This window comes from Schistocerca gregaria, chromosome 2 (genome assembly GCF_023897955.1).
Source record: "Schistocerca gregaria isolate iqSchGreg1 chromosome 2, iqSchGreg1.2, whole genome shotgun sequence".
In the NCBI taxonomy this organism is placed as follows: domain Eukaryota; kingdom Metazoa; phylum Arthropoda; class Insecta; order Orthoptera; family Acrididae; genus Schistocerca; species Schistocerca gregaria.
This window is the reverse complement of record NC_064921.1, coordinates 88,342,434-88,359,110: the sequence shown is the minus strand read 5'-3', so window position 1 is coordinate 88,359,110 and position 16,677 is coordinate 88,342,434. Positions and strand designations below refer to the sequence as shown.

Sequence of the window (16,677 nt, the reverse complement as noted above, 5' to 3'; positions counted from 1 at the left end):
GGATGCCATTTTAATCAGAATTGAACCACTTTTTCTTTTCAAATTGCTGCTATTTCCCCAAAACCTGTCCTCTATGTGTTCAATTAAGAATAATAGCTCTAGCCAAAGAGAAATCCACATTTGTCATAGAGCAAACTACACTCCTGGAAATTGAAATAAAAACACCGTGAATTCATTGTCCCAGGAAGGGGAAACTTTATTGACACATTCCTGGGGTCAGATACATCACATGATCACACTGACAGAACCACAGGCACATAGACACAGGCAACAGAGCATGCACAATGTCGGCACTAGTACAGTGTATATCCACCTTTCGCAGCAATGCAGGCTGCTATTCTCCCATGGAGACGATCGTAGAGATGCTGGATGTAGTCCTGTGGAACGGCTTGCCATGCCATTTCCACCTGGCGCCTCAGTTGGACCAGGGTTCGTGCTGGACGTGCAGACCGCGTGAGACGACGCTTCATCCAGTCCCAAACATGCTCAATGGGGGACAGATCCGGAGATCTTGCTGGCCAGGGTAGTTGACTTACACCTTCTAGAGCACGTTGGGTGGCACGGGATACATGTGGACGTGCATTGTCTTGTTGGAACAGCAAGTTCCCTTGCTGGTCTAGGAATGGTAGAACGATGGGTTCGATGACGGTTTGGATGTACCGTGCACTATTCAGTGTCCCCTCGACGATCACCAGAGGTATACGGCCAGTGTAGGAGATCGCCCCCCACACCATGATGCTGGGTGTTGTCCCTGTGTGCCTCGGTCGTATGCAGTCCTGATTGTGGCGCTCACCTGCACGGCGCCAAACACACATACGACCATCATTGGCACCAAGGCAGAAGCGACTCTCATCGCTGAAGACGACACGTCTCCGTCGTCCCTCCATTCACGCCTGTCGCGACACCACTGGAGGCGGGCTGCACGATCTTGGGGCATGAGCGGAAGACGGCCTAACGATGTGCGGGACCGTAGCCCAGCTTCATGGAGACGGTTGCGAATGGTCCTCGCCGATACCAAGGAGCAACAGTGTCCCTAATTTGCTGGGAAGTGGCGGTGCGGTCTCCTACAGCACTGCGTAGGACCCTTCGGTCTTGGCGTGCATCCGTGCGTCGCTGCGGTCCGGTCACAGGTCAACGGGCACATGCACCTTCCGCGGACCTCTGGTGACAACATCGATGTACTGTGGAGACCTCACGCCCCACGTGTTGAGCAATTCGGCGGTACGTCCACCCGGCCTCCCGCATGCCCACTATACGCCCTCGCTCAAAGTCCGTCAACTGCACATACGGTTCACGTCCACACTGTCGCGGCATGCTACCAGTGTTAAAGACTGCGATGGAGCTCCGTATGCCACGGTAAACTGGCTGACACTGACGGCGGCGGTGCACAAATGCTGCGTAGCTAGCGCCATTCGACGGCCAACACCGCGGTTCCTGGTGTGTCCGCTGCGCCGTGCGTGTGATCATTGCTTGTACAGCCCTCTCGCAGTGTCCGGAGCAAGTATGGTGGATCTGACACACCGGTGTCAATGTGTTCTTTTTTCCATTTCCAGGAGTGTATGTATTGTGGAGAGTAAATCTATCTCTGTCTCTTTCCCCCATGTTCCTCCCACACCATAGCCGGGAAGGAAACATTGTTGGAATATATATCTCTTCAGATCATAGTAATCCTTTCCTTCCAAAGAGACTACTGGAACCTTGCAGGTGCAAAATCTTGTACTGACACATCCCACATACCACTAATACAAAATTCACAAAAATTTTGCTCTGGTGTACATTTACTTCCTGACAGTAACAGAATGCCAACAAATAAGAAGAGACATGAAAAGTCAAACTGAACATTCTTCTGAAGCAAAATTCACCACATAAAACAAAACTACATGACATATTCTTTAGCATGAAATGGAAGGTATTAGCAATCTGCATGTATGACTGAGTATGCAGGCGAGAGTACGCACTCACTTCATGCCACACACACACAAAATTAAGAGATTTTTCATTTACCTCTCCTATTGTGATGTGCAATTGCTGTCTGTGCTAAGATGTAATTGCAGTTCTCAAATCCATTAGTTCGCAGCACACTATAGATCTTAAGTGCTTCATCATTAAGCTGTTGATCTAAGTAGGTGTGTCCAAGAAAAAAATGTTTGATCCAGTGGCTTGGTAGCACAAGGGAGTCCAACTGTAAATTAGAATGTCATTTTAATACAAAAGCTAATTTATACAGCAAAATAAACTGAAACCAAAATTATTTTTACATTAATTATAACTGCCAGTAAATACACATTCTACAGAGCATCTGACCTAAAAATGGGAAGATCAAGAAAAGAAATTTCAACATAAATACTGACTGCATCTACATAGTTATCTACCAAAACAAGTGGAAACTAAGTAACAGTCTTGTGCAATTCCAATTAGTGAATAAGAGAAATTCTTTGTTTCAGATGCTCATATTGTTCCAATTCATAAAACTGAGAAAAGAGAAATAAGTAACAAATATGACAGAACTGTTGCTTTGCAGGAGAAAGAGGGGAAGGGTAACAAAGTAGTACAGAATCAGAAAAAGAATGATCATAGTTTTACATCCAATTGAAAATGAGATGAAGTGCAAGATTGGCTCGGGGGAGCAAATCTGCTATATTCTCTTGTAAAGAACCACCTCGCCACCCTGCTCGGTAAAATCAAATGAAGATGTATATACTGAACTATCAATTCTGATATGTTGCAAGCACCTCATAGTGTTTAATAATAAATTGAAGTTATTTCCTTGGTCATACATATAAACAGCTGTCAAAGTTCCATTGCCTAACATCCCTCCTCAGCCGTTCTTCCCTCTCTTCTTGCTCCAGTCTAATTCTCACACCATTGCAGAGATGAGCAATACAGATACTGAGGTCACTACAAAGAGCAGATCACACCTTTCAGAGGAAGTATATCAGAAACAACCCGAGGAACTGCCATCCACTCTCAATGATATCAATCTGTTATACAATCCTAGACTTTATTCTGAGGATCTTATCTTGAATGGATAGTCATGAACAGTAGTAGATTTAACTTCAGGCATGCACCATGGAAGTGTATTGGACCCTTATTGTTCGTTTTTTATATTGACACATAGCAGAAAATATTAAAGGACTTTTTGCAGATGATGCTATCAATAATGAAGTACTCAAAAAAGCTGTATAAATATCCACCAGATCTTCATAAGATTTCCATGTGGTTCAAATACTGGGAACTTGTTTTAAATGCACAGAAATGTAAAATCTGTATGCTTCACAAAATGCAGAATAGTAGTATCTTATGGCTTCATAAGCCTGGTCTACAAAGTAAACTGACAGCATCAAGGAGAAGCTTTGTGAAGGTCAATAACTCTTGAGACTAGTGTTTGCTGAGGACAATATCTATCCTGAGTGGCAGAATGTAATGTTTCCTGATGAATCTGTATATACCTCAGTCAATTATGGTATAGTATGAGTATGGGATGTGGCAGTTTACTTTTACACGTCTAATAAATCTGTTACTTGTGAAAGTTGTTTCTAACCTCTTCTCACAGGAGTGAATAGTAATCAGGGGTTCGTAAAACAAAAATCCAAACATATCTGTAGATCAATAACCATTTAGATACAGTCATAAATTTTGTATTTTTTAAATGGGCCTTTCTGCAACAGAACAGCAGATCCATACGAGACAAACCCAGTGAAAACCCTTTTGTAGGTGTAACAAATAGTTACGTGGACAAATTCTGCTTTTGTTGCAACCGTCTGAATGGTGCACAATGTCGTAATTTACTCCACTCCATCAAGAGCAGCATAACCATCATGTAGCACTTGCCTTGGTGGTGCTAATTTTTGTGCAGAGTGGTGCAAGTTTCTGAGTGGTGCACCACTGAAATAACTGCAACTGCACAAAAGTCACCACACTCAAGACATTTTTACTCTGTAATGTCCAGTCAGACCTACAAAAGTGTTATACCGCCGAATCTGTCACATACAGACCTCATATTATAAAGCAAAAAATTTCCCTGTTTAAAAATACACAATTTTATACATGTATCTAGGTGATTAATGAAGTTGTGAAAATGTGCCCGTCTGTTCCATGAAACCAGGCCAGTGATAAACTGAAAAGTTATTACAAATATCAAAATGAGTCAATTGTTATTTGAGGTGTAAAAGTCAGGTGCTTCACCCTATTTATAAACTGCAATGAGTCAGTTTCATATCCAAATATATCTGCGAGACATCTCACAGTGATCGTGTTACCATGACAATTTGGGACCGTATGTGTTCCTATGGACTGAGTGCTACACAGGATACATGGTCAACTTTATGTTGTTAAGTATACATATTTTACAAGTAATATTATTTTCCTCTCAATGTGACAACGATATGCTGAAGCATTACTATGTTTCCAGCAGGCTCAGTCTCCAATATAAGTCTCAGAAATAGAGCAGGAGGCTTCTGCAGAACCCAATTAGATTTCTCATCTCACCTCATCCTGAAAATACATGGAAAGACACCAAAACTGAGCACACAAGAATACACACCTGTCCACGCACCCAGAATCCATGATGCCCTTGGAAGATCCCCCTAGATGGCTGGGAAGAGGTGGTTGGTATACAATATGAGACCTATTACTTGCCTCATAGGTACCCTTCCTGACACAATACCGATGTTCTTTGACATCAGATACCTTTGGACAGGATATTAAATGGTAAAGGATTCACATGCTATTCCATTTTGAGGGATGAAATTATCTGATGAAGAGCAATAGCTATTTCTGCTGTTAATTTTTTTTCTCTCTTCAGATTAATGCAATAACACAAATTTGTCCAAGTGGGATTCAAAACAAAACTTGCATTAAATGGTTACTTTCCATCCTGCCTACAATGTCACCCACTAAGAAGTCTATACTAACTATTGTGACAGTGAGGGAATTCTGAATGTTTTGTAATTGACAATATTAACTGCATTTCCAAGGTCTGTAACTATGAATGATGCAGCAGTTTTCTTGTTTGTTTTTAAAGGAAATGTCTTTATGCTGAGGGTCAAGAAAATGTTCATCTTTCTATCACAGTCAGACTTTATTGTGCAAGATTACAACAAATTACGCACAAACTAGTTTGTTGATGTTTGGCGCCATTGTAGCCATTACAGTCAGTCTTCATCTAAAGGTTTTTTCTAGAAAGCAATGTATTTTTTAATTTATTGCTTGGATAAGTTTAAAAACAAAATTCTTCAAAATATGACCCTTCTGCATCAATACGCTTTCTAGTGACATTTGCGTGCGTCATAAGCTTTCTGGACCTCCTCAATCGGGATTCTCTTCATGGAAGCCATCCAAGTAGCTTGCACATTGTCCACAGACTCTAGATGCTTTCCTTTAATGATCCTTTTCAGCATAAGAAACTAAAAAAAAACCACTGGGACCAAGTCAGGACCATAGGGCAGCTGCAGCACCATTGTCACACCAATACAGGTCCAGAAGGCCATGACAATACACATGGTATCAGTCTGCGTGTTGTCATGGTGCCGTTTCCATGATACTGTATTCAAACATTATGAATCACCTCGAAGGGAACGATCTATTGATACGTAATCAGCATGGCTTCAGAAAACATCGTTCTTGTGCAATGCAGCTAGCTCTTTATTTGCGCGAAGTAATGGCCGCTATCGACAGGGGATCTCAAGTTGATTCCGTATTTCTAGATTTCCGAAAAGCTTTTGACACCATTCCAACCGAGGGACTTCTAGACAAGCTGCGGGCCTACGGGGTATTGTCTCAGTTGTGCGACTGGATTCGTGATTTCCCGTCAGGAAGGTTGCAGTTCGTAGTAACAGATGGCAAATCGTCAAGTAAAACTTAAGTGATATTAGGTGGTCCCCAGAGAAGCGTCCTGGAATCTCTGCTGTTCCTGATCTATATAAATGACCTGGGTTACAATCTGAGCAGTTTTCTTAGGATGTTCACAGATGATGCTGTAATTTACTGTATAGTAAGGTCATCCGAAGACCAGTATCAGTTGCAAAGCGATTTAGAAAAGATTGCTGTATGGTGTGGCAGGTGGCAGTTGACGTTAAATAACGAAAAGTGTGAGGTGATCCACATGAGTTCCAAAAGAAAGCCGTTGGAATTCGATTACTCGGTAAATAGTACAATTCTCAAGGCTGTCAATTCAACTATGTACCTGGGTGTTAAAATTATGAACAACATTAGTTGGAAAGACCACATAGATAATAATGTGGGGGAAAGAGAGCCAAAGGTTGCGTTTCATTGGCAGGGCACTTAGATGATGCAACAAGTCCACTAAAGAGACAGCTTACACTACATTTGTTCGTCCTCTGTTACAATATTGCTGCACGGTGTGGGATCCTTACCAGGTGGGATTGACGAAGGACATCGGAAGGGTGCAAAAAAAGGCAGCTCGTTTTGTATTATCACATAATAGGGGAGAGAGTGTGGCAGATATGATACGCGAGTTGGAATGCAAGTCATTAAAGCAAAGACGTTTTTCGTCGCAACGAGGTCTATTTACGAAATTTCAGTCACCAACTTTATCTTCCGAATGCGAAAATATTTTGTTGAGCCCAACCTACATAGGTAGGAATGATCATCAAAATAAAATAAGAGAAATCAGAGCTCGAACAGAAAGGTTTAGGTGTTCGTTTTTCCGCGCGCTGTTTGGGAGTGGAATGGTAGAGAGATAGTATGATTGTGGTTCGATGAACCCTCTGCCAAGCACTTAAATGTGAATTGCAGAGTACTCATGCAGATGTAGATGCGCGGATCTCCTTTCAGATGCAAGTGATCCTATGATCCAGTCTCTGGAGCACTGCCACATAAAACTGAGCATTGACAGTTTGATTTAAAAAACCAATGTGCATAGACTTCATCCGGGCTTTGCTCATGCGAGCCATGTTCTGGCACAGCAATGACGTTTTGTACCATCTATACTCTGCCTCTTCGACTCTTGATCATAGTGAAAGACCCAGGAGTCATCCTAGTGAAAGACCCATTGCCCAGGAAGTTATCATGCTTGCTCTACATAAAGGTCTGGGAAGTGCTATACGACTCACTATACTTCATGAGCTTCAGTCCTCGTGACTTCAACTTGAGTCCTAAATTGAAGGAAGTACTTCACAGGATTTACTTCAGAACTGTTACAGAGATTCATCAGGCAAGAGTGTGCTCCATTTAAATTATCAACAGAACAGGCACTGCGAAGAATATTCTACAACTTCCACATCACTGGCAACGGGTTATACATAATGCTGGTGACTACTTTGAATGCCTGTAAAAAACTTGCAGTTGCCGCTGCTACACAAATTCCAACATGGCTCACTTGTACCCCTGATCATATACAGAAGATGGAGTATGCAAACCCCAGACTTTCTCAGGCCTTCAACCTTCAAGAACTAATGCACATCTTATACCAGGCTCAAGATAAAAAGGCACCTGAGCAGACAGTATCCCTACAAGCTTTTCTAAGAGGATTCGACACTTAATGGGATCATACCTCCAGCAGATCTTTAATACTAATACTGAAAGAGTTTCAATCTAGTGTGGTACTGGGTCAATCCATGGGAGAGGTACTTGCACTATACAGAGGTGTGGTACATATGGTGTGGCATGTGAACACTTTATCCAGATCAAAAAACACAGCCAAAGTCTGGTATTTCTGCAGAAAACTGTTCACGACATGGGTTGACAAAGTGATCAGATAGTCAACAGAAGGATAGCGCACCCGAAATCCACATTGTGCAGTGTTAAGTAAATTGCAAGACTCGAGCCACCATAACAGCTGGGCCTGAATCATACGTTCCATCATCACCTTGCAAACACAGCTGGTGAGAGAAATGTGGTGGTAGCTTTATGGAAGGCATTTGTCCATACCAGGTTTACCTATGTGTATGATGGTGGCTTCACGCCAGTGTCTAGGAAACGCAAATGCACTATCTGCCCAGATGTGATCGTACATATTGAAGCAGAAAGTGCTTGCCACAAGAGAAAGGTGCTGCATTATCTTAATTTGAACACTGTCCAGCCCTGCAGCGGAAGATCGGGATGAAGTGAGAGCATGATCTAGCTCCTGCATAGGTAAAGGCGGTATTGTAGCATTCACAATTCTAAGAGGAGAAGGCTTCACCCAAGCCTCTTCCACTTGTTTCCGATGGAGGAGGCGGGGTTACAGTGAATGGAGCTCAAAATCTCCGCAAAATGGCAGCCTGATATGTTCGAGATAGCAGTGGGACCCACAATGACATCATCTGCGATGGTCAGGTCAGAAATTGGGGAATGGACCTGGGTCCCAAGAAATCCAGTTAGTTGTTTCGCTATCCTGAAGAATGCGACAACACTTTGCACGCAACTGTTTATAACGAATGCAGTTCTCCGTTGTAGGACAAGGGTTAAAAATGCAGAGAGCATGTCTCCATACACGAACTGCATAGTGGCACACCTCAGTACAAGGGACCGGAACATGGCGTGTAAAGGTGAAGTGTGAGAAATGGAACATTCTGAGGCAGTAAGGATAACTTTTGTCTTATCACAACTGGGGAAATGATGTTCATCAGAGGTAACCAGTGAGGAGTAAAACCTCCAATCAGCCTTTGAAAGCTGCGAATTTGGTTTACACATACGTGGGGGTGAGAGTTTGCAAACGTATAGCACACAAGAAAAGGTCGCTGGAGTACATGTCAGTGAGAGTGGACCACTCAAGATGATCAAGCCGGGCAGTGCAGAAGGAGAGATCCAAATGAGAATAGGAGTTAGTGGAGTCAGGAAGGAACATGGGTGCTCCCGTGTTAAGGCAGATGAGGTTAAGTTGATTGACTAGGATAGCCAAGAGGGCACCTCTCGGACAAGTTCTGAGCGAGCCCCAAAGTGAATGATGCAGATTAAAGTCACTGAGTAGCGTAAAGGGGTGTGCTGCAGAAAGTCCACCCTGGTGACACTGAATGATGGAAGGATATAAATGGTACAAAGAGTAAAGGTGAAGTGAGAAAGGAAAACGCGGACTGCAACAGCTTCCAGCCAGGTGTTCAGTGAAATGGTTTAACTATGTACATCATCCCAGATGAGCAGCATGACACCTGCATGAGCTGGAACGCCATCCTCAGGGGGAAGGTCAAAGTGGGCTGAACAGAAATGCAAGAGGTCAAAGCTGTTGCGAGGAAGCTGATTCCAAGAGCAGCTGTAATTTCTCCTTGTTGTATCTAATGCGGCAAATGTTCCATTGTAGAAGAGTCATAATGGGGAAAGGAGAGGAGAACTTTAAGAGTGTCACCTCGGTGGCTGCTACAGGGTGCAGAGGCTGGAGGATCCTGCTCCATGAGGTCAACAGAGGTGCCAGCATTCGTACTGGGTTGGCCAGCAGATTCCAGTAGTAGTAGTAGTAGTAGTAGTAGTAGTAGTAGAGGGGTTTTGGGCACACGACAGCAAGGTCTTCAGCGCACGTTCAGTAACATAGAGAGACGGGTGTCAAGAAAAATCCCAGAACAGGAATATAAAACGAAAGAGAAAACATGGATAACAATCGTTGAAAAACATGTGCTCACCCACACCAAAGCGTGGGATGAAGCAGAGCGTCAGCAGTAAAACATGCACAACACAGGAAGGAAATGTTAGAGGGAGCTAAAACAATGTAGCAGATGGAAGTGGCTGGCTGACCGCAAGGAAAAAAGGGGAGGTGTCAGCCACTCTGCAATACACTAAAACCTCCAGCCTAAAAGTTTAGGCCAGAGTCCAGACATCACAAAACTTAAAAACCCTAGACACACACGTCTCATCATTAGCTAAAACAGAAGGCAGATCCCCATCAACTTGTGCTTCTGCTCATGCATCACGGTATACAATATAGTCTGTTAAAATGTGCCGGACAGAGATGTCCACACCAAAAGCATCACAAAACGGAGGATCCTCCCGCCGTAATAAAAAGCTACTATGTGTGAGAGGACAGTGCCCGATCCGAAGACGTGTGAGAGCCACCTCCTCCCACCTGAGCAACTGGCAGGAGGAACGCCACGGCCGAGTGGTTGACTTTATCAACCGAAGTTTATTGGCCGTCACCGCCAGCCATTCGTCCTCCCACAACTCCATGCACTTACTGTGGACTGCAGCGATGACTGACTGCAAAGGAATAGGATACTGGACCACATCCTGCTCTCTGCAGGCCTCCTTGGCAGCCTGATCGGCCTGTTCATTGCCCCATATGCCGACATGACCAGGCACCCAGCAGAAGGATACTTCTGTACCCCGCCATTGGAGCAAGTACAGTTGGTCACGTATCAGCTGGACCATCTCCTCAGTCGGGTACAGGTTCTGCAGTGATTGTAAGGCACTAAGAGAATCAGAGCAGAGAAGAAATCGATCGCCCCAAACACGATTCATCTGCTGCAGTGCCTTCAGGATCGCGTGGAGCTCCGCTGCGAAAACGGTATATTCAGCAGGGAGGCGAATCCGAGTAACTTGATCAGGGAACACTACAGAACAGCCAAGGAAATTCTCCTGTTTGGAGCCATCAGTGTAAACAACAGTGAAACCGTGATGCACATCTAAAATGTTAAAAAACAGAGATTGGTATGTAAAATCTGGTGTGCGATCTTTCTTAAAATTAGTCAAATCTAAAATAAGTTTGGGTCTCCGGAGGAGCCAAGGTGGAGATCTGCTCCAACCGCGACGCAAACACGAAGACCAGCCATAGACATCGCAGTGAAGCAATCTTGTGCGCGAAGCCCATAGGGCTGCGTCGCACGTTGCCGGTTATGAAATAACTGTGCCAGAGAAGGCTGAGCAATGGTATGGTACGCAGGGGTGTATGGGTGGACAATGTTTTATACGCCTGGCGCACTGTAAGTAGCCGTCGCCGCATATGAAGTGGCGGTCCACCAGCCTCTGCACAGAGGCTCGGTTTTGGGCTAGTTCGGAATGCCCCAGTGGCCAACCGAAGCCCTTCATGGTGCACAACGTCCAACATCTTTAAGTAAGAAGGCCTCGCAGACCCATACACCGTGCACCCATAATCGAGCCGAGATCGCACAAACGCCCTGTAAAACTGGAGCAGACAAGTCCTGTCAGCTCCCCATGTACTGTGGCTAAGACATTTTAAAATACTTAAAGCCTTAAGTGACCGCCGTTTCAGGTCTTTTAAGATGAGGTAACCACGTGAGCTTCGAGTCAAAAATGAGCCCCAGAAACCTCACCGTGTCTTTAAAAGTGAGAATAGCGTTCCTCATCAGCAACTCGGGAAAGGTTAAAATCGAACGAGAAGGGTTAAAAAGAACACATACCGACTTCTCGGTGGAAAACTTGAAACCACTCTTCCGCGCCCAGTCATCCAAACGCATAATTGTAAGTTGCGACTGACGAGTTGTCGTTGCAAGGCTTGAAGAAGCGCAAAACAAAGAGAAATCATCCACAAACAAAGAACACTGGACAGGACTTTTCACTATGGACGTAATGCCATTAATAGCGATGGCAAAGAGAGTCACACTTAAAACGCTACCCTGAGGGACACCGTTCTCCTGCTCAAAGCGATCAGACAGGTCGTCACCAATTCGGTATCGAAAATATCGTGGCGAGAGGAAAGACTGAATAAAAAGAGGAAGACAACCACGAAAACCCCATTCGTGGAGCTGCTCCAGGATGAGACGCCTCCAAGTAGTATCGTAGGCCTTCTCGACGTCGAAATATACACCTAGAAGGTGATGACGGCGTAGGAAATCTTGTTGTATAGCCGCCTCCAGGAGGGCAAGGTTATCGAAGGTGGAACGAAACCTCCTGGACCCACACTGAAAGCGATTAAGGAGTTGCCGGGATTCTAACATCCAGACAACGCGGCGGTTGACCATCCGCTCCAAGGTCTTCCCTATGCAACTAGTGAGGGCAACACTACGGTAGCTACTTGGGCTCGTGCGGTCTTTCCCAGGTTTTAAAAAAGGGATTAAAACTGCCTCACGCCACGCGTCAAGAAAGTGACCCGACGCCCAAATGGCATTAAAAAGTGCACGAGGATTTCTTTGTTGCGCATTGTGAGGTGCCATAGCATACTGTAATGGATCCTGTCGTGACCAGGGGATGTGTCACGAGCTCCAGACAATGCAGAATCCAGCTCCCACATAGAAAATGGGCAGTTGTAAACTTCATGATAGGTGGACTGGAAGTCCAGACTACATCTCTCAGCAACGGCTCTATGGTGCTGGAAACCTGGATCCTGACTGGTTGTTGCAGTAACTGTGGCAAAATACGCTGCCATAGTCTGGGCAATGTCTCGCGGATCTGTGTGGATAGAACCATTATTCATTTCAGCAGCTATGGGGCACCTCCTTCCTCTGCCAGAAAGTCTCCTGATGGTCTCCCACACGATGGAACTTTTGGTGGAACAGTTAATGGTGTTCAGGAACTTTTGCCACGACCTCTTCTTGCTCTCACGAATAATAAGGTGACATCTTGCCCTCGCCACCCGAAAGGCTGCAAGATTCTCAGCAGTTGGCCGACACTTGAACTGACGCAGAGCCGCACGCCTGGTCCTGATTGCAGAGCGGCATTCGGCACTTCACCAAGGCACAGGTGGCCTCTTCCGGTGGCCTGTGGACTGTGGAACAGATACTGCAGCGGCGTGGTGGACCGTTTTGGTAATATGATCCACCCACACCTCAACAATCGCACAGTGTTTGAATTGGGCCAACTGGCTATAAAGTGTCCAGTCAGCTCCACTGAGCACCTATCGTGGTGGTCTCCTTTCGGGGGCCATGCCATCTGGCAGGTGAATCCAGATTGGGAAATGATCACTGCCGTGCAAGTCAGTGACCATTTCCCTGTGAGCACTGGCAGCAAGAGCAGGAGAGCAAAGTGAGAGATCAATGGCAGAGAATGACCCAGTCACCATGCAGAAATGAGTACTCTGTCCTCCATTAAGCAAGTGGGCACAGGATGACAGGAGAAGCCTCTCAATTGCTCTACCCCTGGGGCAGGTAATTGCAGAGCCCCAAAGCACATTGTGGGAATTAAAATCACCACAAATAATGAATGGCTGGGGGAGCTGTGTAAGAAGGTCGGTGAGGGCCGCTTCATCAAGTGCATCATGTGGGGGCAAGTAAAGCGCACATACAGTCAATGGATGACGCACATGCACAGACACAGCGACGGCCTGTAAAGTCGTCGTAAGTGAGAGAGGCGAGGAGTGGTAGTCCGTCCTGACGAAAATACCTACGCCTCCTCTAGCTCTCTCTCCACGCAGATCGTCCTTTTTGTGGAGTGTATAGCCTCGTATCTCAGGGGAGTACGATGGATGGAAATACGTCTCCTGGAGACAGACACAGTGGTCTACCCTGAGAGAGTAGACGAAGTTCCTCCACATGCATCCTGAACCCTTGCAAGTTCCACTGAAGTATGGGAGCCATCTATGTTGGGGGTAGCACCTTCATCCTGTCTCTCCGACGGGGCGGAGAAACGGTTGGCAGTGCGCTCTGGCAAAACTGTGATTGCCAGGTGAGGATACAACATGGCGACAACATGGAAGAATATCTCCGAGTCCACAAAGGAGAAGACTGTTTGCCCTTGTTCAGTTTCTTTGAGCCTTTGTAGCTGGCATAGGAAGATTCAGGTTTTTGTTGGCTGGGGGGATATAAAGTCTTTGTGACAGTATTCCTTCTGTCCTTTCCAGTCTGCCAGTTGTGTAGCATGTAATTTTCCTGCCAGAGGTGAAACTTCCTTCTGTCCTTTCCAGTCTGCCAATTGTGTAGCATGTAATTTTCCTGCCGGAGGTGAAACTTTGATGGCCTGTTGCACGGCTGGAGGAGAAAATGGGGAAGCAACCACGACACTGGGTGATTTTACAACCATGATGCTCAATTTGAGTTCGCAAGTCTCCATGGCTGTGACCTTCATGGAGCAAGGTGTAGTGAGAATGGTACTGTAAGTGACAGATTTTAAAATGGAGGGTTTCCGGCTAGCCAAAAACTTTTGAGCAACAGGGTAGGGCACTTTTTCTTCACATGGATCTCCTGGACAGCCCACTTATCAAGATACACGGGACATTCTTAGGATGAGGCTGTATAGTCGCCACTGCAACTGATACAGTGGGGACAGGGAGGTGGAAAGCACTCTCCTGAGCGTCCCTACCATGAATGCATTTGGCTGAGCTTATACAGGACATTTGAGTTTGGTTGTAACATTGACATTGGTAGCGGCACATCAGGTTCAGAATGTAAGGTTGAACTGCGATGACTTCTTAGTCGGCTTTGATCTTTGATGGAAGCACTACTCTATCGAAGGTGAGAAAAAGTGTGTAAGCGCAAAGGATGCATCCACCTTTTTCATCACCCCCAATGGACTGCAGTGATGCCCTGATGAGAGCAGTAGTATTGGATTTCAGTCAAACCATCAAGTAGCCAAGGACCACACAAAGAACTCAGTGTTTGATGGGCCTCAGCACCAACAGGGTAGCCATGGAGGAATGAAGCTGCAAGCAACAGTTTTGCTTGAGAACCACAATTAGTCTTCAATTGCAAAGTGTCATTGCTCAAATGAGAGCGGAATTTTACAGGGTTGACTCAGCACTTTTCTGAATAATAAATGGATTAACCATAGCAAAAGACTGACCTCATACAGTACGCGATATCACAAGGAACCAGGGTGCAGCTGGGAGAGTCTTGGAATCATTAGTCTCATTCCTTTTGCGTTTCATAGATGTAGACCAAGGTTGGTTGGTTGAAGGTTAAGGGACCAAACAGCAATGTCATCAGTCCCTTGTTTCAAATATGATCCATTCCGCTAATGGGACATTGCAGGAAAGTCAGAACAATAAAAGGGGAAAAAAGGTAAAAACGTAAAAGGGCAGCCATGTTGTCAACGGTAAAAAACAAAATGAGGGAAGTCGGCAAGAGAACAAACCCAAAGCTATGCTGAAGCAGCATAGGCAACACCACCTGTGACTTAAAAGGTGCAACCGCTAGAATGTAGAAATACGTATGGGAAAAGGAGACTAACCAATCCTTTAAAAAAAAAAAAAAAAATGAGGTAAAAGGGGAAGAAAAGAGGGTCAGGGAGGTGAATCGGGAATCTCCGAACACGGCTTACAGTGTGAGACACCCAAACACTCACCGCCCTGCCCCAAAAACAGAGATAGATTAAAAACCTTAAAACTGAGAATAAAAACCACTTTCCCGGAGGAAACTGAGAACCAGAGAGACCATCCGGGAATCGTCAGCCAACATCAAAGGTAAAGTGGGGGGGGGGGGGGGGAGTCTGTATTTAGCACGCAGAGCCAAAAGTGGGCATTCAACCAAAATGTGGGCTACTGACTGGAAGGCCCACAACCACAAAGTGGGGGTTGCTCATCACGCAAAAGAAAACCATGGGTCAACCTGGTATGGCCAATGCGGATACGACAAAGTGTTGTCGAGTCCTTTTGGGAGAGGCGAAAGGAAGAACGCCACGGGTCTGGTGTCACCTTAATCGCACTAAGTTTATTAGACAGGGGAGTAGCCTCCCAAGAATTGGCCCATGACTGTGCGAAGTGGATTTTATGTGAAGCCGTAAATCCACTGCAAGAGGGGTTACAGAAAACGGGGGGTAAGTGACTGCTCCCCCAGCCAAACGATCAGTGAGTTCATTACCCGGGATACCCACATGGCCAGGGACCTAGAGGAAGTCAATGGAACAAGCAGCACGGTGAATATCAGTGAGATGGTCACGGATGGCAGAGACCAAGGGATGGCGCGAAAAACACCGGTCAATAGCAAGAAGGCCACTCATCAAGTCCGTACATAACGAAACACGGTTGTGTTGGGACTGTTCAATAAAGGTAAGGGCCTGTAAATTGCCATCAATTCCGCAGTAAACACCCCACATGTAGGTGGCAGCAGATGATTTTCCGGTCCAACAGAGGGCGTGAAGGCATACCCAACATGATCAGCAGATTTAGAGCCATTAGTGTAAAAAACAACAACATCCCGAAACTCCCATAAAATTTGGCGGAAAAAGGAACGGAAAACCACCGGGGGGGACGGAATCTTTCGGACCTCGGCAGAGATTCATCCGAATTTGACTTCAAGGAACAGGACAAAGAAGGAAGCTGAAAATCACGGCAAAGAGACGCAAGGCAGAGCCCAACCGGTAAACCCACCCGTGGGCGGGAGTCGGGTGGACGATGTCCATGGTCTGGGAACAGGATAGAATACGAAGGATGAGTAAGAGAGGAACGGATAGCGAGTGCATAAGACAACAGAAGCTGGGACCGCAGAACAGAAAAGGGGGGGTATCCCAGCTTCAACCAGTAGACTATCAACAGGGGTAGTAGGGAAGGCACCAGTGGCCAAATGGATACCACGATGGTGGACTGGATCTAGCACATGCAGAGGGGAAGTAGCAGCTGAACCATAAACTTGACAACCATAGTCCAAGTGAGACAGAACTAGAGCACAATAAAGACGGAGAAGGAGGGAAAGGTCCGCACCCCAAGGGAGTGGGCAAGGGAGCGAAGGACATTGAGTTTACAGAAATATACTACCTTCAGGAGTCTGATATGGGGCAGCCAAGAGAGCTTGTTGTGGAAAAGATGACACAGGAAACTAAACTGTGAGACCACAGGCAATCGTTGTGCAGCGAGATAGAGCTCTGGATCAGGATGGATCGCAGTACGTCGGCAGAAGTGGACCACCCACGATTTTTAAGGAGAGA

General features: G+C 45.7%; 1 protein-coding gene across 3 annotated transcripts in view; it reads right to left on the bottom strand.

Annotated features, from left to right (window-relative positions):
* The window catches only part of LOC126336385 (cell division cycle protein 23 homolog), a 121,404-nt gene that overhangs the window by 59,993 nt on the left and 44,734 nt on the right, over positions 1-16,677 (bottom strand). For all 3 annotated transcript variants that reach the window (XM_050000006.1, XM_050000007.1, XM_050000008.1), the window contains one exon: positions 2,005-2,182. In XM_050000006.1, the coding sequence (XP_049855963.1) occupies positions 2,005-2,182 (178 nt within the window). The remainder of the gene's footprint in view (positions 1-2,004; positions 2,183-16,677) is intronic.